Source organism: Battus philenor, unplaced genomic scaffold, assembly GCF_028537555.1.
Source record: "Battus philenor isolate CCGP_79_NKW_IND1 unplaced genomic scaffold, ilBatPhil1.0.hap1 SCAF_25, whole genome shotgun sequence".
Classification (NCBI taxonomy): domain Eukaryota; kingdom Metazoa; phylum Arthropoda; class Insecta; order Lepidoptera; family Papilionidae; genus Battus; species Battus philenor.
The window spans coordinates 9,361,701-9,382,243 of NW_027181688.1; the positions used below are offsets into that span (position 1 = coordinate 9,361,701).

At 34.6% G+C, this 20,543-nt stretch overlaps 1 protein-coding gene across 1 annotated transcript in view; it reads left to right on the forward strand.

The window, feature by feature from the left end:
• hppy (MAP4K3-like protein hppy) overlaps nucleotides 1–20,543 on the forward strand; it is a 62,783-nt gene that overhangs the window by 35,727 nt on the left and 6,513 nt on the right. Inside the window, exons 2-14 of the mRNA XM_068768200.1 lie at nucleotides 6,306–6,509; nucleotides 6,982–7,088; nucleotides 8,506–8,644; nucleotides 9,229–9,301; nucleotides 10,200–10,390; nucleotides 11,088–11,195; nucleotides 11,893–12,253; nucleotides 12,814–12,937; nucleotides 15,010–15,048; nucleotides 17,252–18,120; nucleotides 18,629–18,759; nucleotides 19,329–19,410; nucleotides 20,304–20,426. Of these exons, the coding sequence (XP_068624301.1) occupies nucleotides 6,306–6,509; nucleotides 6,982–7,088; nucleotides 8,506–8,644; nucleotides 9,229–9,301; nucleotides 10,200–10,390; nucleotides 11,088–11,195; nucleotides 11,893–12,253; nucleotides 12,814–12,937; nucleotides 15,010–15,048; nucleotides 17,252–18,120; nucleotides 18,629–18,759; nucleotides 19,329–19,410; nucleotides 20,304–20,426 (2,551 nt within the window). The remainder of the gene's footprint in view (nucleotides 1–6,305; nucleotides 6,510–6,981; nucleotides 7,089–8,505; nucleotides 8,645–9,228; nucleotides 9,302–10,199; nucleotides 10,391–11,087; nucleotides 11,196–11,892; nucleotides 12,254–12,813; nucleotides 12,938–15,009; nucleotides 15,049–17,251; nucleotides 18,121–18,628; nucleotides 18,760–19,328; nucleotides 19,411–20,303; nucleotides 20,427–20,543) is intronic.

A 20,543-nucleotide genomic window follows, 5' to 3' on the forward strand; every position in this document is an offset into this window, starting at 1 on the left:
AAAAATGCTTTTTAATATTTTTAAATCCATTGAGTTTGAGATGGCCGAGTGCTGAAGGCGATCGGTCACTTCTATATTCTTATAATCAACACCTAAGACGTGATATATCTACGGGATTCTTTCTCAAGGTAACGTGTGACATACTACTGCGCAATATCTTAGTTCACCGATTTTTATGGCTACAGCATACCAATTGCTGTATGATAAGCGTTCTTTAAATAAAGTTGTAAAAGTCAACAAATATTTCGTTACATTGTATAGAGCGGTTTGTTATAGGTGTAAAAGCTTTAATGGAGAAAATGTACAATGCGGTGGCTGTCAATTAAAGTATGGTAGATATATCTTAACCAAAAACCAAAGTTTTTAGTAAAGATAATTAACGTAATGATAACATATTAACAGTGTTTTCAAAATTTAGATAAGTAAACATATTGAAATAAATTAGTGCTTATTATCTATTCTAGAAGACTTTGTATTGCTTGAAGTTATTGGCCTGTAATATCCCTAAAGAAAAATTAAGTTAATGTAACATATTTCAGAGTGATCACTTTATACAGGGATCGTTGGAAATAGATATAAAAACTAATATTTTTTGTTGAAGTATGAGATATACATTTATACTTTTCAAAGCTTATTTCCGTCAATCATATTTTATACATTTTTCAAAAAAAGATTTCGTGATATATACAAAGTTTAAACACAGTAGGCACAAGTTGCAGGTTGCGCAATATTATGGACACATTGGAGCCGACGGGAAGATATCAATTTGTGATTGCAACTACAAATGTGGTGCACAAGGCGCGCTCCGGCGTCCTAGTTGGGCCAGTAAAATCGCTGTGGGCCGTCCTAATTACCGCATAGCGTTATATAATAGCTATCAATCCAGTGGTTCCCAACCTTGCATAATGAATTCATTTGTTTCATTTGTGTGCTTCGCAACACACATGTTACCGAAAATTACTAAAGGAAACTTTATTGACTATAAAAAATAGACATTTGTTTTTCAAAGTCAATAATAGTTATAATCGTTATTTTAAAATTAAGTTTAGGTTTGTTCGTAAAGCGACACCAACTGAGAGCAGCTAACAACAATCTAAATGGAGTTTTTATTTTGTCTTCTTCTCTTTCTTAGATTTAATTTCAAAACTTAGATGTTGTCAAAGCTGTTAGTACAACACAAAATTTTCATAAGTTAAATTATAATTAAAAATTAATAGTTAGTGTTGTGTTCGGAGATTATCAAATAAAAAATTGTTTCGTGACTGCAAGCATTACTAAAAAAACATGTTTTTTAATAAAGCTTTTTAATAGTGTTTAATAAAATAAATATTCCTAATGACGCAAATCTAAGTTATAAGAAGAGAAAAAAAAACAAATTAATAAGATTTTAATCGTGAAACCCTATAAAATAGTCGTGGTTGTCGTTTCAGCTAGACGACCACTGCAAGCCATAGATCTCAAAGATATCTATGGGGGATATACCGAAATCGCCATGCTTGGTTTATATGGTACGCAGACGACGCTGCTACTCATTCTCTGAATAGTTGTTTGTGCGTAGTGGCAATCCCTTTATAATTAATGCAAAAGGTGTATGTTATATAAAACTCAAACTTGCGACCTACGATCGCAATGTCATTTCTCTATCGCTGGGCTACCATTGCTTACGAATAAAATACTATTATTCTTCTTAAAGTGTCATTTTTTTAATTTTAACATTGCGCCTCTGAAGATCGAACGGTTGCTCTTTCCAAACCACTGGCGTGAGTTTTTCAAATAGGATATTCGTCTTTTACCAACATTTCGTTTTCCGTGAACCTTACCCTGCACGATAGGTTGCAGAGGATCGTATTTTGGGTTTCTAATAATTGTTTTTATTGTATAGAGCACTTATTATTTTTTTTTTCGTGCTCTGTAATGAAAAAAAATACTAGTGTACAAAATAATACATATATTTTTTCTTCCGTCATGCTTTGTTTACATAGTAAAGAACGCGTCCAAGATTATACATTTTAATTTTAAAAAGACCCAATCTATATTGTATGGTCGGATCCTGTTGTATATTCACCATAAATAAATAAATGTACTTTTTGCACATGCACGTTTTCAATATTTCTGTTATATATAGTTGATATCACTGCGATATAATAGTGACGACGAAAATAATTAATTCAACATCATCATCACCATCATCAAGCCTCCCCCAAACATCGCCACCACATTCGGACACGCGCTGCCCAGTGACTTCTCGTGACTATGTCGTTGGTCAGTCTGAATAATTAATTTACCCATATTAATACATATTTACATTTCTTAAAATATACATTCTTATTGACAAATCTGTGTAAATACGTACGTGTAAATATCAAACAATATCCATTTGGACCTGTTTATCTATTTACTTTTGATAACCGCTGCTTCAAGCAGACGAATATCAGTATTGATTAATTTATTTGTATAAACCCGTAAACAAAATAACAATTCTGTTATGTAAATAAATAAACAAAAGATCAGAGTCATCTATTATGTAAAGTATGTACTAAAAATCATTTGACGCATCGTTTATCGAAGGGCCCGTTGTAGAAGGTTGAGAACCACTGTCGAACATGATAGATAGTGGGCCGTGCTTCCTGAGCCAATTAATTACAGTGCCGCAGATGCACTTTTAGAGAACGTATTATAATTTCATTTCATAATATAATATTCATGGTTGTTCTTTACTTGCCTGTTAATAAACTTTATTAATTTTCTTTTTAATAAAAAGGATCTGTGAAGAGTGGTGGTAGATAATATTAATATTTTAATAGACAAAACTTCGACGAGTGGCATACAAGCCGAAATCTCGTAGGGGCCCTTGATCCTAATCATTCCATGGACCGATATGAGAGTTCAGCGTCCTCCGAACCCGGTGAAACTTTAATATAAAGCTGCCTGAGCCCAGGCTCCACGAGAAGTCCCCTACCCTAAAAGAAATTTGAGGCTTAAAAATCCTCTGTAATCTGCCTCCTCGAACCTGCGAAATCTGCAAATTCTGCAGCATTTGCAATTGGACAGCAGTGTAAGCCAGGTCAAAGGAAATCTATTGTTAAATTGAATGAGAAATCTTTTGCCGGAATAACGAATACGTTTTACTTTCCAAATTATGTTTATGTACTTTGTGGTCTCAGCTTTTAGTTTTTAAATTAAAATTCCGGAATGCCTCAAGCACGTTGATTTAATCACAGCGTGTCCCTACCATTAGCTAAACGTTTATGTAATTTTTAAAGCTATCTATCGCTTGTGTACGTTATGACAAAAATGCGAGAAAATCCCAGTTGGATAAATAGAATAAAATTGAGCTGCCCTATAGTGGTAGACATAAATTTGAAGGTATAAGGTTTTCAAAAACACAGCTAACTCTTTTTTATGGTTATTTTTATACCCCTTAATATAGAAGAGCAATTCATTCCGATGCTTCATAATTCTTGACTCTATAATATCACATTTTCCTAGTAGTACTAAATGTATGGAAACTAAAACATGAAATCGCTACTACTGATTGTATGTAATCACTGGAGCGTCAATTCATTACAAAAACAAATAATTATTCTATTACATTTTAATAATAATTACAAAGTGAAACTATTAAAGTTTATATTGTATGGTCAACTACCCGTAATAAATTTTCAAAAAACGGAGACCTCTTATCATCTGTATTATGAATCTACTGTACATCCATTTTATAAGAAGTTTGTTACATAGATAGATATATGTATAAAGATATTTTTCGACAGTCGACGAAAAACGTGGTCGACATAAGGCAAGTGTGAGAAATAACGATGTTTGTTTATTTACCAAATTCTTTCAAACATCGCCGTACGGTCAATAACCTTCTCCGATCGAAAAGTATAATGTTGCATAATTTACATCACACACGCGGCGTATGAATGAGTCATTCTGGAGTATCCTGGGTAAGAGAGGCCGGAGATTTCGTAAATAAAAATCTCTAATACGAAAGAATATATAAGAACATCAAATGCACACGTGCCTTCTCAACTGTAAACAACAATACTTCTTTCCTGTTAGTGTAATATAATCTAAGATTAATATTAAATGTACCTTTTTACTTTCAAAATGACTACATTTTATACATGCAAAAATAAAATTTTAACAGAGATTACACCATTAAATAGTGGAATAGATTTGCAGGACGTCCACAGGTGGACAGATTATCTTGGAAATTATTCGGAGAGGCATGGTCCTCTCTGTACATAGATCCTGCAATGGGTACGACTGGAATAATGATGATTACGTCGTTTTTAAATAATTTTTTGAATTACTATAAATATTAAGATATTGAAAGAAAGGTACTAATTGTGTTATATGAGTAGCATTTTTAGAAACCTCAGTCCATGTATGTACTTAGAATTACATAGCAATCTTTATACAAAAAAATTCAGTTCATTATCCATGTAGGACGTCCACTAATAGGTATAGGTTGCCTTCGTAGATTTCCAATAGGACCGGGTTATAAGCGGCCTGCATCCAGTGTCTTCCAACGACCATATCAAGGTAGTCTGTCCACCTTGCCGAGGTGGTACCGGTTCATAGAATAGCTCCCTTCGTCTTCCCGTGGTTGTCGTAAGAGCTTGCTAAAGGAAAAATGTCCAAGGACGATCAGTAGCAGTATCTCTCGAACACTTGAAATGAAAACACTGTTACCCATAAGAGAAAATTGTGTAAGAAAAATTGTAAAAAATTATAAAACGCTGTCGTGCCTCGCAGCTGGGAGAAGAAAGATCCGTATTAAATAGCGGCAACTCCCTCGCATCTGTCTGCGTTTAGTTAAAGCGAAAAAAAATATTGTAAAAAAAAAAAACACTGGCGATACAAATTAGAATTAATAAAAAAAAAACCCGTGAACGAAGCGTAGCGAATATGGGCTCAACCCCCATATATTTAAACCAAAAAAAAGGAGTGGAATGTTCTCACCTTTATAGCGTATATATACGTGATTAGCGAGTGAAGGTGAGTTACCATTCGAGTTGTTTCTTCTTAAAAGCGAGGAAAATAATAGCCAAGATTGATTAAGATGGTGTTTGGGCGTATTTACAGAGAATATTTACAGTTTTGAGCCGAACGTGATGGCAGCCGCTACATCACTGACGGCGTTCGAATTCAAATCGACTTTAGAATTTGAATTCAAATGCGCAAGAATAATTCAACACCAAAAGTATTATGGTCGTAGTGGCCAGCAATACGGTTCTTGAATGCTATATATGTAATAGTAAAAAGGTTGTAATCTCGAAAAGACACGCATAGTACATATTTGTCTGACAAAGACGATATACAAGTACGCGCCGCGATGCCCGCTCTACTGGAACGACTCGAGCAATGTCGCGGACGCGACCCGCGCTTCCCGTACCTTACGTCGCAGTTACGTAAAGCGATCTGACCGTGTGTGCGTCATATACGTGGTGTCGACACGCTTGTGTGCGTGGCAACGTGCTTTCAAATTGCTTGAATGACGGGCCAAGAGGTTAATAGGTGACCGATACTAAAATGCTGTCAAGGACTTCTTGCTTCAGAGGAAGAAGTTTTGGGCATCCATGCATATCCTTTTTATCTGTTGATGATATATATTATTTTAGTAACCTTAATTGGGTCATCTAAGTTCTGTTTTTTTGTTTACCCGTGGTTGTATGTATTTAGGTCTGTGTTCAGTTTTTAATTATAACTGTAACATACCTTGGTACATATATCCTCGGATCGACTTAATAAGTATCTAAGTAAAGTCCTTGGTGACTAGATTATGGCTGGGCTTGAAGGCTGAAAAGCTTACCATGATCAAGCAGGAGCAAGTTAATTGCTTTGTTCCATCAGTCCACCAGTGAACGCTCAGTTATTTCCTTATAATTTAAATTACTCTGTGGCATAAAAAATGAAAACTAAGTGCGATATAGATAGTAAGAAAATAAGCAGGAATTGTGAGAAATAAAAAGTGAGTATGGAAAGGATTGAAAAATATTTTATAGAAAATCAGGGGAAAGAATGAAAGACACAGAGAATGATGAAAAATGAGTATGGAAATTAATTAATATTATTAGAAAAATATGATGTAAAAAAGACCCTGTCCATCCACGATAGAGGTTGAACGAGACGCTTAAAAAACGGGGTAAACCTATAAAAATTGCTCCATGGTTATTAATTATAGAAAAAAAATATGATTGTTGTTTTATCTTAATGGTTACCACAATATGATTCTTCAATTATTTATTTTGTAAGAGAACAATTAAAAAAATTGTAACGTACTATTTTTTTTTCTCCAGGCCAAACGTCTCAATGGCAACGGTGAACTTGCTGCCATCAAGGTGATAAAGCTGGAGCCGGGTGATGACTTCGCCATCATCCAGCAGGAGATACTGATGATGAAGGACTGCCGGCACCCGAACATCGTCGCTTATTACGGCTCATACCTGAGGCGGGACAAGTTGTGGATCAGCATGGAGTACTGTGGCGGTGGTAGTTTGCAGGTATGCCGGTCAACTGACTCATATTTTCTTTAACCTATTCTTGAAATAACTGCGTAAACAACGCAAAAGCCTTCTTCTTTATCTCTCACTCAACTCAATATGTTACACTATTTTAATTTTTTATATTGGAATGCCAGAAGCTAATGATTTCTGGCTGTATAAATTCTGCAGGGACAGTTAGTTAACTATAATTAATTTAAATATATAGTAATTTGAACCTCCAGAACACTTATTCTTCCTATATTATTACGTTGTTTTGCATTTCTGAAATGATTGATTTTTGGATAGAGTGTATTTTCCATTAATTTACAGCAAATGAGCTTTACGTTCATTCCTTAAAAGCTTTTTTACTTAAATCATCTTGTATTTAAAATTCCTGTAAATTTCGTTACATTCTGGTAAGAAACTAACAACTATATGTATATGTATAAATACTGATATATCTGTATGTACGTTAGTCTGTGCGTTGCAGGACATATACCACGTGACGGGCCCGCTGTCGGAGCTGCAGATCGCGTACATGTGCCGGGAGACGCTCACCGGCCTCTCATACCTGCACAGCATGGGCAAGATGCACAGGTAAGCTGCATGCACAGTGACACCTCTGGCGGGTTTAAAGGATTTTTTAAGGCCTCCGATTTAGGGGACCTCTCGTACTTTATCATATTTGCGTTCTCACTTTTGTCCTTCTCAATGTCACTTATTCATTCATATTTTATTCTCCACTAATTCTTTAATCCCTGTAAATTTTTCGTAATCATTTTAAAGAGTTGATATGAGTATTCCAGCTAGTTGTCCACGGATTACCAAGTAGAAATGGCAGTGGGCAAGGCATATAGCGCGTAGAATAGATAGCTGTTGAGGCTTTAAGGCTTCGGTAAGAAGCGACGGTCCTATTTGAGGCTGTTGTCGAGCAGTTGACGTCTTACGGCTAAAACGATAACGATTATGACATGTAAATCCATGAAGATTCGTAGCCCAATGAATGTCGGTTACATCGTTCAACAAATTGTAAAGTTGAAGTGACATTGGGCAGAACAATAGCGCGCAGAAAAGATGGCCGCTGGGGTCTTTAAGTTCTAGAATGGAGAAGACGGACCGGTTACCGTTGTTCGTAGTTAGTCCGCTGATAAGGTGGTCAGACGACATTGTCAAAGTCAGCAGGGTGTAGGCGGCTTCCAACTCGTCCTATTAAAAATGTATATGGAAGGCCTATGATGATCCACGTGCCCATATTTTAATAATATATATGATTTGTATTTCTTAATACTTTATTATCATATGTATGTTAAAATTAGGTCAGGTTTTTAGTCTGGTTACATACATTTGTACGTGAACAGTGGTAGTCCAGCTGTAAGGACTGATAATTTATTATATAGGATTATCACTGCTTACATACAAGTTTCCAGAGGATGAACAGCAGTGCCCTCCGCGTCGCCTTCCAAGCGTGGCGATCATGGTATATCCCCCTATATATCTTTGAGGTGGTCCTATACTTTGCAGTGGGAATTTATGGGCTGAAATGTCGACAACATTTTTTAAAGAAAATTTTTACAATACAATATTAAGTATTAACCATTAGGTTTTTCTATTATTATTATGCAGCAGGTAGCAAATGTTTAGGGTGTAATTTTCCTATTTATTTAATTACTACGAATATTTTCTAAATTTTTCCAAAAAATATAATGCATGAATATTTATTATTTTGTATAAATGGTTAATTTATATATCCAGTAGTTGATGATGAAGCCTTATTTTCGATCTTAATCTTTTTCACCATTTTAGCAGTATGATGTCCACGGCTGAACTTACATAGACTTCCCCTGTAGTTTTTTAATAAGACCGGTTCAAAGCGGCCTGAATCCAGTGTCCCATGACTTTAACAAAGTGGATGCATCTTGTGGTTGAATACCCGCTCTCTTTACTTCAGAATCTTTAAGCCTAATCTTGGCGATATGTATTTTTTATATTTAATTCTATCTTTGTGTGATTACAGGGATATAAAAGGTGCTAACATACTTCTAACGGAGTGCGGAGACGTGAAACTGGCTGACTTTGGCGTGTCCGCACAAATCACCGCTACCATCAATAAGAGAAAATCTTTCATTGGCACACCGTATTGGATGGCGCCCGAGGTTACATCTTCTATTGTTTTTTTTTATATACATCATTTATTTTATCTTTTTACATAAATTCACCGAAAATTCTTCTTATTTTAGTATAAAAATCATGTGTCTGGTTATAACTGAAAAAAAAATGAAATAAATGCGGTTTCCCACCATTTTTATATAAGGTAAAAAATCGATTTTTCCTTCAAACAGGAAAAAAATGCGTCGTATGTCATAGAATATACTTTATATGACTTTATTAAACGCAGTATAAATAAGTCACGACGGACATTACCATAAAAAAATAACTGATATTTATCGTTGCATAACAATAAATGGTTTTATGATAAATTGAATTTTAATTCTGGTTTTAAAAATAATTCGCGGTCTTAAGGTTTTCAGACGTTAGAAGTAGGCCGCTTCCAACCTGCCATATTGGGAATCTATCAGAGAGGCCTATGTCTAGCTGTGGACGTCCTATGGCTGTAATAATGATGAATATTGACCGAATGGTTTATAATAACACACGAGCTAGAAAAAATGCCTTTTTGCTGTTATTTTAGTACATATCTGAATTGAAATGTTTTATATTATGACCTTGTATTTTCCAGGTGGCGGCGGTGGAGAGAAAAGGTGGCTACAATCAGCTGTGCGATATTTGGGCTTGCGGCATCACCGCTATCGGTAATAATACCTTTTCCTCACACAGGTTTTCAGTTCAGCACGGCAGCTAGTTGGCACATATGTGACAAAACGTCACATAGGTAGTATGGAACAGAAATAGTGCTCTACGAAACCGAAATTAGCCGATTGTCTCTTTCCAAAAGGTCGATGTACAATATTTATCACCGAGCACTGTATACTTTTAGTACCGAGTACTTACTTTTCTTTATTTTTGTAAAATTGTTTTATGATAAAGATAAAGTCTACCCAGAGCTAATCGTATGGATTTTTGCTTTATAATTTCAAATGTTTGACGAAACATCCATCATTTTGCAAAAAAAATTATAGCAATAAGACCGAAAATTAAAAAAAAAATGGTACGCTTATTTATGACATCTGTACAATACCAATTTCCGTAAATGTCAGTCCTTGCTCTTTGTAAGGCGATAAAATAATAAAGGACTTTCATATAAATATCCTTTTAACTCTAATTTAAGAAAAAAAGATCTTGTTAAAATAATAGGCCTATTCATATAAGTTCTACTTCATGAGTCTGAGTGTACGCCTATATAATAAAGCTTCACAAGACATCGTAATCATTCCTTTTCATAGTTTTAGGTCTGAAATAAAAGTATATTATTAAGTAAATCTTATTATAGCGTTCAAGATTTTGTAGTTGATCTAAATGTGTGGAACTTAGTTTGTTGACTGATTTACATGATTGATATTACATTATACACATAATAGTTAAATTTCTTTTTAAAAGAGCAATTGTTGAGTGTCTGGCCGGCTCTTCTCAGCAGATCAGCATTTCTAAACATTGATAGCTTACTACTTATCACATTAAAATAATAGACGTTTTAAAAATGCGTGTTAATGTGCTACTTATAAAAAGATTTTTTAATTTTATAATTTTCAGAGCTAGCGGAACTGCAACCGCCTATGTTCGAGCTACATCCCATGAGGGTGCTGTTCCTGATGTCCAAGTCAGGCTTCAAGCCTCCCCAGCTCAAGGACAGGGAGCGCTGGTCCCAAGTCTTCCACGCCTTCCTAAAGTTGGCGCTCACTAAGAACCCCAAGAAACGGCCAACAGCTGATAAATTGTTACAGGTGGGTTATTAAACTATGTTCTAATGTTTCCACTGTACTAATTATCTCATACTCTGGAGCTGTTAATCCTTGAGTATATTATCCAAGGCGTCATAGTACCAATGATCCAATTATACTGAGTGATTTATATCGCTTTTAGACTTGTACATAACCTTTTATTAGCCTTAATTTGTGTATAACCAGCTGTACAAGCCTTAAAGCAGTATGAATACCTCATTTATCAACAAAAAGGTTTTACAATTATTTATAATCACCTGTATAAAATGATAACTCTGACATATGTTACATTAATTTATGTTTCCAAATGAAATACGACAGATTAATAACATCTGGCATTATAAATTCTACAGGTAATATATAATAATTAATTTTAAATCAACTAATCTGAATTTTGAAAACACTTTTACTTACTGTAGTCTTTGCTTTATTTATTATATGTGAAGCAATTGTAATATTTGGATAGGATGTGCCATATATTAATTGACAAAAAACAAGCTGTATGGTCCCCACCTTTACGCCTATAACGAATCACCTGTATTTTTTTAATTTTGCAAGGATGAAATTTTATTTGATTTAAATTTTGCTATCAATGTAATGGCATAGTTTAATCGTTTTCTTCATATATAACAATACTAATCGAATCAATGAAACCGATTGAAATGTTTGAAATTACAAATTGTAATTACTTTTTCCACAGCACGCGTTCTTCCAACAAGACATGAGCAAGCGTCTTGCCATCGAGCTTCTACAGAAGTACTCCAACCCGCCCAGCCACTGCAACAGCCAAGAGTTGGACGAGGATGGGGTGAGTTCACATTTTTAACAAATTAAACATCAAAATTTCCCTTAAGTTCCCAGATACATAACGAACTATATTTTTAATAATAAACTATTGTTTTAAATATTTTTTAAAAACGAAATATGCGACAGTCTATAGTTTGCGCATAAGTGATATAGTACTATCGAAATAGCACTATAGTTACCGCCTGAGGTATTTGAGAGGCAGGCGGCTGTGATTAGATGCGCATGCGATGTTTAAGAACAGATTGTTTATCATATCCATGTCAGAAACTGTATTAAATAAAGTAATGGATAAATAGTATTTTTTATGTCCCAAATAACTGTGAACATGTTTACATTTATTTATTATAAACTTTATTATTCATTAACATGTTTACAGTACGAAATAAATCCATATCTATAACATTATTTGTTTTTCGGTTTATCCATCCGTCATTTTCAAAAAATGGTTCTTTTGTATGTTGTGCAATTTTGAATGATAAAGAGATGCATGTAAGAATGATGAGAAATAATATCTCCCTCTCTCTTTTTTGCTTTTCATTTCTATCTTCCATCACCTCTCCTCTTCTCGATTTTATTATCTTCCACACTCAAAAGTCTCCAAATATTGCACACTTCACGGGCATAAAAATTTTAATATTAATTTTTAACAGGTTTCATTATGTAGATCACTTTATTAATTTTAGAGTTTTTCTGAACAGGCAATATCAAACGTGCCGCAACGCATCGCTTCGAAGCATACCGGCCGTGGCAGACGGGTTTTGGGCGAGCCCGACATCCCCGGGGCTCCGCCTTCACGACCTCGTAGTCTCGCGGACCGGGGACCTTCCAGAGCGATGAAGCCTGTTAATAGGGTATCCCGGCCGACGTCGCTGTTGGATGAGATACCAACCAACTCGCGGCTTCTGGGCGAAGTCCCGGCTGAGCGACGTGTGTACGACGACTCTCCGGTGGTGGACCTAGATGAAGATGATGAGTTAGGTCTTCGGTCCATGCCGCAGGTTATCAATTTCAGCGCCGAAGTCAGTCGGAGTTGTGACGGTGATACTATTAAACGTAATGGTTAGTGATATCATTTCATCTTCTAGATTGTGTCCTGTTTTTATATATTTATATAAATGTTTCTCCGCTCTATTAAATACAAAATTTATCTTGTACTAATACAATAAATTGATATAATTTAATGCAACACAAACAGGTGAGAGGTTATAGAAATAATAAATTACGTGATGATAATATAGTAAGAAAATGTGTTTTTAAAATTCGAATTACACATTACATATTAAAATTAATTATTGTTTACTATCTCTCTGCAGACTTTGTGCTGTCAGAAGATCTTGGAATGTCGCAATCCTATAGAAAAATAAATTAATGTAACATATTTCAGTTATCACTTTATACAGGATGTTTAAAAAAGCGTAAAAGTTTTACAGCTTTTTCCTGACAAGTTTGCTATACATTCACCACTCTAAAACTTTTATATCTATAACCAATGACATTGTAGAATGTTGACACTGCTTATAAGTGAACTAAAATGTTCTAGAACAAAAGTCTAAAAGGCTCTTATATGAGAAAAAACAACTTCTTGTACAAAGCTTATAATGTCATATTTAATTTTACAGCCGAATTCCACAGACAAACGAGCGAGGACTGGAGTGTAGCTTCGCTCATGAGCTGCCCGAAACATAACCCCATGTCCCAGGACCTGCAGGATCTCTCCACGGACACCATGCCGTCGAGCGAGAAGTAAGTTCAGCTCAACATTTAACCTATCGCTTTATATTATCTGTATCATATTTATTTATTTGAGTTATTCTGTAAACTATTTATTATTTTATAGCAAGTGGTGTCGGGTGATCACTGGTGATGATATTATGCGAATGAGTTTAAGGTATTTTATTTCACAAAAACAATTTAACTTGTCCTTCAGTTTTAACTTTCGTTGTCCTCTGTCTAATTGTCTATGGTTTTGCGGTTTTACTTTGATTTCTAACATGTTAAGTGGTATTTGTCTGTCTATATGTTCGTTACGTGTGGCAAGGCGGCGTTGAGTTTTTGAATATTGTATATTTACGATTTTCATTCGTCCTTTAAATTATTGCAAGTCAATTGAAAAACATAGTCATAAATATTTTAAGGACAACAGAAAAAAACCTTTCTAGTTTAAAGGGTAAAAAGCGTTTATTAGCATAAATATAAAGGATATTTTGACTTGCGATAGTTCTGAAGGTGATTTACAGGCGATTTTATTGAGTGTGAAGAGATTGCACTATGGAACTTAGCATAGACGACACTGATGTTTCTGTTACTTGCATGGATATGGCTTTACGTGGCCGCGTTGGCTTGCTAGATAAAAACTACACACTCAACTACAAACAAGGTTAGGCAATATGTATGGCAATAAAAGACAATTTGAGGTCATGGGGCATAAGATGGTAGAATGGTTCTAATAATTATCGATCTTGTACAATCTATAGGATTAAACGTATCTAAAAATTTAAAATCGACCTCTTTTGTGAACCACACGAAAATTAACTCGTTGATAATGGCATAGACATTAAGGCTTTAAATAAAAAATAAACATCCACTTTATTACATATACAGAAACAATCAAAAAGTTGAGTATATTTTAATATAGATATGAAGGTGGTCAAACGTCAGCTACGATAGAAAAATAATTTATAAATCATTTACTGTTCAACATTTGTAAATACCATTTAATTTAGTTTATAACAACAAAAGTTTAGTTAACGGAACTTTTACAATAAACAATAAAACTTCTTCCCCATTTAAATAAGACTATATACGGACATACTGTTCAATATTTTTAATAAATTATGCATTAATATAGATTCAGATTTCAATATATTTTAAATTTTATATAATAATCTATTATTTACGTTTTTAGTTTAACTAGCTACCCATATTTGAATGTTTAAAAAATCCGGCACAGATAAAAGACAGACGTTTTGACACGTTTATGTCAGAGTGACAGACACATATTTTCCCGCTAAATGTCAATGTCAGGTAAGATTTCAAAATGGCGGGAATTAATTGTAAGCTTTGTTAATTTTTTTTGTCTGTCTATCATTCTCATTGCACTGTCAGTGTGGCCTAAAGTTGTAGACATATGCAGCTATAAAATAGCTGAAATAAAAATTTTAAATTATATAACATTTATAAATAAATGAAAAAAAATTTTGTCGTCTGAGATTCTTTTTTTAAAACGCTTGTCATGTTTGTTTTTGCTTCATAATTTTTCTTGGTGGTGGTTGGAATAACAAAAATGGGGAACTTTTAAAGATCGCATGCGCAAATTTTTTGTTTGGAATTAACTATGGGTACGATTTATATAATTAATAACAGTATAAATTCGAAATTTTTTTCAATTTTTTTTGTGTAAAACAATTCTTTTCCAAAAATATGTTGGGCTTTTAATTCTTTTTCTTTTGTATGTTGCTTTCCCTTTCTCATTTCCGCCCTTCTCTTTCTAATACTCTTCACATTTTCTTTTATTCTTTAAAAATCTATGTGTCTATATGCATTTATGCAGTCATAATATGCACTATAATTGGTGACGTGAGAAGTGCAGTGACAAAAGACACAACCAGGATGTTCATAAAATGTTATGTACATTTCTTTTTTCTTTATTTCCATCTGTGTATACAGTTTTTATAAATTTAATTTTTTCAATCGATATTCCGATTCGATACGTGCGTTTCACTTGTCGAACAACTTTAGACCATACGCACCATACCCGTAAAGAACAAAACGGCGTACAGCCGGCACATTTCTGTAAGATGTCTCTCTTGTTTTAGGAGCCTCTTGCAATATATTGACGAAGAGTTAATGCTCAGGTAAACGGACTGCCCTTACACCGCATGCATCAGAGTTCATTGTTTGTGTAGATAGTAGGTAGTGTTCGCTGTTCGAAATAACTTCACGTATCGTAAGACAGGGTTATACCTCAATAACATAATGTAAATCATAAAACTCTTTAGAATCTACTATTACACCCAACTTTTTTTTATACAGTAGGTCCGTTCCTTAAAAAAGTGCCAAAAAGATAGTCTTAAAAATATATGTGACATACCGTGTTTAAAGAACATGTTTTAATTTAAAACCTTAAGAAATGCGTAAGAAAAAGAACTCGTATATATTTTTACAAAATACAAAAAATAAAAAATAACTATATTCATACATATATAATAACTATATTCATACTACATAAATATTTACTAAAAGAAATTAAAAAAATTAAGGTACTGCTAAAATTCAATCCATAAAAATACTAATTGAATTTAGGAATAACAATTGTTACCTTTGTTTGCCTTAGCCTAGATCTGTCCAGGCTGCCTTTAAGACAGATATGTCCGGAAACGATACAAGCTATATTTTATCGAATATCACTTCAAATACAGTTCAAAATACTTTTTCAATCTGGATATACTGCAGATATACAACAACTTAGCGTTAAAAAATTAAAAGGACTTGTTTCCGAACGAAAAATTCAGTGTATCCAAACTCCAACGCGTCACTCGCTCATCGTAAAGTGGTGGCATTGGGTGTACGTCTGATAAACCTTTATACATGGCATACGAGAGGTTAATCGGTATTTTATAACAGGCGTGAACATTTAATACGGAATGGATCAGAAAAGATATATTTAGTTTATACGTCAAATATGTCCATCACAACTGTTGGGTTTGAAAAACTACGTATTTCTCCATCATTATTTTGTTGCCGTATAGTCTGAGTCCGATGAAGCTGTAAAAGCCAAAACGGCTAACAGCGCCTATCAACATTAGAATATAGCCTGCCGTATAGATACGGACTTTATGTATACCTTATATATATAAAATGTATTTATATGTACTAAGTATATTACTCTGAAATGTGTAGTATGTTTTCAATTATCTTGTACATCCTAAATCGCCCTTTCCTTCACGTCTCTCATCTCCTACCAAAGGTTGTGGTAGAGATCGCCTCGAGCGATAATATTGCCGGTTGTACCACCTTGGCATAAGTTCTTTAATTTTTAATTATTGCCAATTTTTACCTTTCCTTTACCAAAATACAAATTAAAATACATCCAGGAATTTATTTGGTATTTTTGTGTAAAACAACAAATAAATCAGTTTCTGTAAGCACTGTCAAAAAAATTAGGGATTAGTGTGTATTGGTAAATTATTTCGTTATTTCAAAATGGTGTATAAAAAGAGTTGGGTGTAGTTTATAAATCGATAGAGAAATATTTAGAGTTGTTTATAAAATTAGTAAATAATAAATTCAATAGTAAATAATTCCGAGTATATATAAATTTGGATATTTTGTGTTTATTCCAGTCAAATTTACATCTATTTAAATGAGAAAAGGAAATTGAGTGTATATTTTAATCCAATATCAACTGTATTGCGATCTTGAATTATATTTCGGACAGTATAATAATTATTATCAATTTGTATTTATTACCATTATGGCTCTTAATTATAACTAAATACTGTAATAAAATTAATTAAAACTTCTCTTTATCATAAAATCGAATTATTAATATTACACAATGTACATAAAAGCGTAAACAATGGTACAAGATGAGTTCTGGGTATAATTAGGAGTCATAAATACGGTTTGCTTTAAACCGCTTAATTAGTATTTGCTTGTTGTTAAAAAAGTTATCAGTCAAACCGATGTATATAATTAATATATTATTTAAAGCATGTGACATAAAAGTTCTCTGCTTATGAGCAGTAGATAATTTATTTTTAAATCATAATCTAATCATAAGTAATGAGTTTTATTAAAATAAACTTTAAATTAAATTAGTTATAAATGTTTTTCGATTTTTTTGTCTCCCACAACTGAGAAAAAATATATCCCACCAGCACCACTTGTTATTTAAACAATTAACTAAATAAAAGTTAAATATATAAAATAACCACATTAAAATTATTGTGTCTAACAGCACCCCCGGAGCTTCGAAAACCTAACTGCACTGCATTCCGAGCAGCTTACTAACACGACGTGAATTCTACCAAATTGGTAACTTTATTTTTTCCGCAGGGCAACACTACCGTTGACAGCCGAAACTGCGAACATGACGCAGGGCAACTCTGCGCTGTCAATACACGACCAACATCTCTCCCAGTGTATACAGTTAAAGCAGAACTATCTGAATAGTTCCACGACGAACATATATCAGAGTCTCGCGTCCAATTTCCAAAGTCCGATTGGAGCTTCGCGGGTGTCCATAGACGATCCGCTTTGTAGGAAAATGGGGGAGACCGAGATAATGTATGCAGATCAACCTGGAAACGAAGTCGCGTTGGAGTCTCCGCAAATCAGAAATGCTAATTGTGAGTGTGGTTTGTGCCCCAAACCGGAGCCTAGAGACGACAACACGTTGAGCGACTTGCAGAGGTCTGTCGCCTCCAAATGCTCCTGCGACGCGTGCAGCTCCAACGGTGATATCCTAAGCTACTACAGGAACTGTTCCAATCAGAACCAAGAGTCGGGTATCGTTTACTGTGATAACTGTAAAAAGCAAAAAATATCGGTGTCCAACTTTAGGGCTCTGCAGATCACGAATCGATTGAGGATATCGGATACGGATAAACTGGAGAACGGAGGAACATCCGACGAGGACCTTTGCAGGAAGATAGACATGAGTCTAAATATGGAGGACAAGAGCTACGAGCACAGGAAGAGACACAACAGGCACAACTCTGACACTGTCACGGCGGGGATAGACTTAAGTCAGTTCTGTCAGTGCGAGCTGGAGAAGAGGAAGACTTCTTCCGTAGATGAGATATTCAAGATGGTGGACGAGGTGAGAGAAGGGAAGGAGTTGACGGACGAGGAGACGAAGGTCAGTCAGCGGCAGCGGAGTCTGTCTGACAGTCAAAGGGACAAAGCGAAAGTGGACAGCGAATGTAAGTTTTTCCGATATTGTAAACATTCATTTCTCTTTATGGTAAGTAAAATATTACCATTTAATTCTTTTTTTTTGGTTTTGTGGTTCTAATGCTAAAACAATCAAGATGTGCATCGTGGTAGCCCATCTATTGGCATTTAATAATTCATAAGCAAGTCGCGGACTGGCAATGAGCAGGCCACATGGTGTCGCGAACGATAGCGGCTGGGACCTTAAGATTCTGGTGTGGAAACCATATAGAGATTAGAAGATTTTGGATGCAGGCCAGTCCAATTGAAAATTTACGGGGGAGGCCCATGTCCAGCAGTGGGGCTCCGTGACTGAAATGATGATAATGATGAAGCAAGTGAGACATTTTCAACCAAAACGCTAAAAGAATTTATTTGTTCATGGAGCCCTGCTCACAATCTCTTGCAATCTACTTGGACAACTAGTACTAAGTCCAAATTGTCCTAATTTTTAAGGTTAGAATAAGTTTTTTTTGTTAAAAGTGACTGTTGCGACAGCCGGCGCTGGGCCAGTTCCGCCCGTCCCTCCGCGACGTGCACGCTCTCGACGAACGCACACGCCGCCGCGCCCCGCGCCCAACGGCCTGCCGCCCACGCCAAAAGTTCACATGGGGGCCTGTTTCTCCAAGGTACTTTCACATCACATGAACAATTTATTTTACAAACATTACAGTTGTTTTACAACTTATTTTACTTTTGTACATATATGTTCATAAAATTTATTTGAATATTGCTCCGTGGCCGTTCATAAAATTTCACTTATTGCTAATAAATTTGATTTATTATTTATAAGAAAATTGAAATAACGTATCTGAAATAAGAAATAAATAAATAATTTCTCTACCGTTAAGATTTCCAAGGATTTCTTAAATATTGTAAGACGTCTGTACCCGGCATTATATTAACGGTGAACGTCACGATTTTTAGTTATTCAGTCTCTCTCCTTGTCATTGAAATAAAACCGCGTTTAACTTTTCAAAAAAAAAAAGTTCGTAATAAGTATGCAGTCTAAGAACACGTGTGTAGACGGTAACCACAACTAACTGGTAATAAAGTGCTAGGCTATTCAAATTAAAAAAATATATTATTTTTACATACCGTAAAAACAAATAAATGTATAAATTTTATGTTTTACCTTAATGTGTACTGTTTCTAATAGTATAATAAATAATATGCTTATCAATAATCTTATTTTCAGGTGTTTAACGGATGTCCTTTGAGGATAAACTGCACAGCGTCCTGGATACATCCGGACACAAGAGATCAACATATATTGATTGGTAATTACTTAACAATTTGTATAATTATCTTGTACTGTTTGAAGCGACTAGTTCACGCTGTATTACTTAGATATTTAATGGAATCAGGCGTTACCTCTTTCTCTGTTCTTACTTAGTATTACTTAGAAACATTTTATTAAAGGATACTTAAAGATAGTTTCAAAATAATAGATAAATACATACACAAGTAAAGGTTTAAAGTAATTTTCACCTTTAGAAATGGATTTTAGATAAGGACGTTCACAAATAGAAAATACTTTGCAGTAATATTAATGTAGTTTTTATACACCTAGTACTATATAGCAGTTTACCAGTTGTCAATTTTAAAGATTTACTATTTATCGCTAATATTTTATTTCTATATTTCGAGCAGGTAGAATATTCATCATAATTTCAGACGAAAGACGCCACTGTTGGACATACTCCTTCCCTTTATCTTTCCAATAGGACCAATAGGTAGTGGCATGCATCTGGTCTCAGTGATCTTAATAAGGTGATCTGTTCATCATTCCTCGCTGCGCTTCGTGGTCAATGGTCTTCACTCAGAACCTTAAGGCTTCAGCGGCTATCAGCTCTGCACTACTATATAGCCATGCGACTGCAATTCCAATTTGCCAGTCCGCTGGAATATTCCAGTAACGAGTTCCTTTGGAAGTGTAATAAACGTTTCGATTCTACATTCCTGACCTATACAGCCCCAGTGTGGAACAATCTGCCGGTTACCTTATTTACTTAGAATATAACCTGGGTCTCTTCAAGGTCAGAGTGAACAGGTACTTACTGAGCCTACATGCCTTCTAGCATATTGTCGCTTTCCAACAGGCATGTTGTTGATCAAAGCTGGACTAGATCTTCGAATGAAATCTATTTTAATCTTTACGTAATTCCATCAGGTGCTGAGGAAGGCATCTACACGCTGAACCTGAACGAATTACACGAGACGGCTATGGACCAGCTTTGTCCCCGAAGAACTATTTGGATGCACGTCATCAAAGACGTTCTAATGTCGCTTTCTGGTTAGTAAATTTTGCAATCTTTCAGGGATTGAATTTATAAATATGAACTTGAATTTATAACAATGCAGACATTAATTGAAATTAAAGAAGAAAATAGATGAAATAAGTAAAAATCAT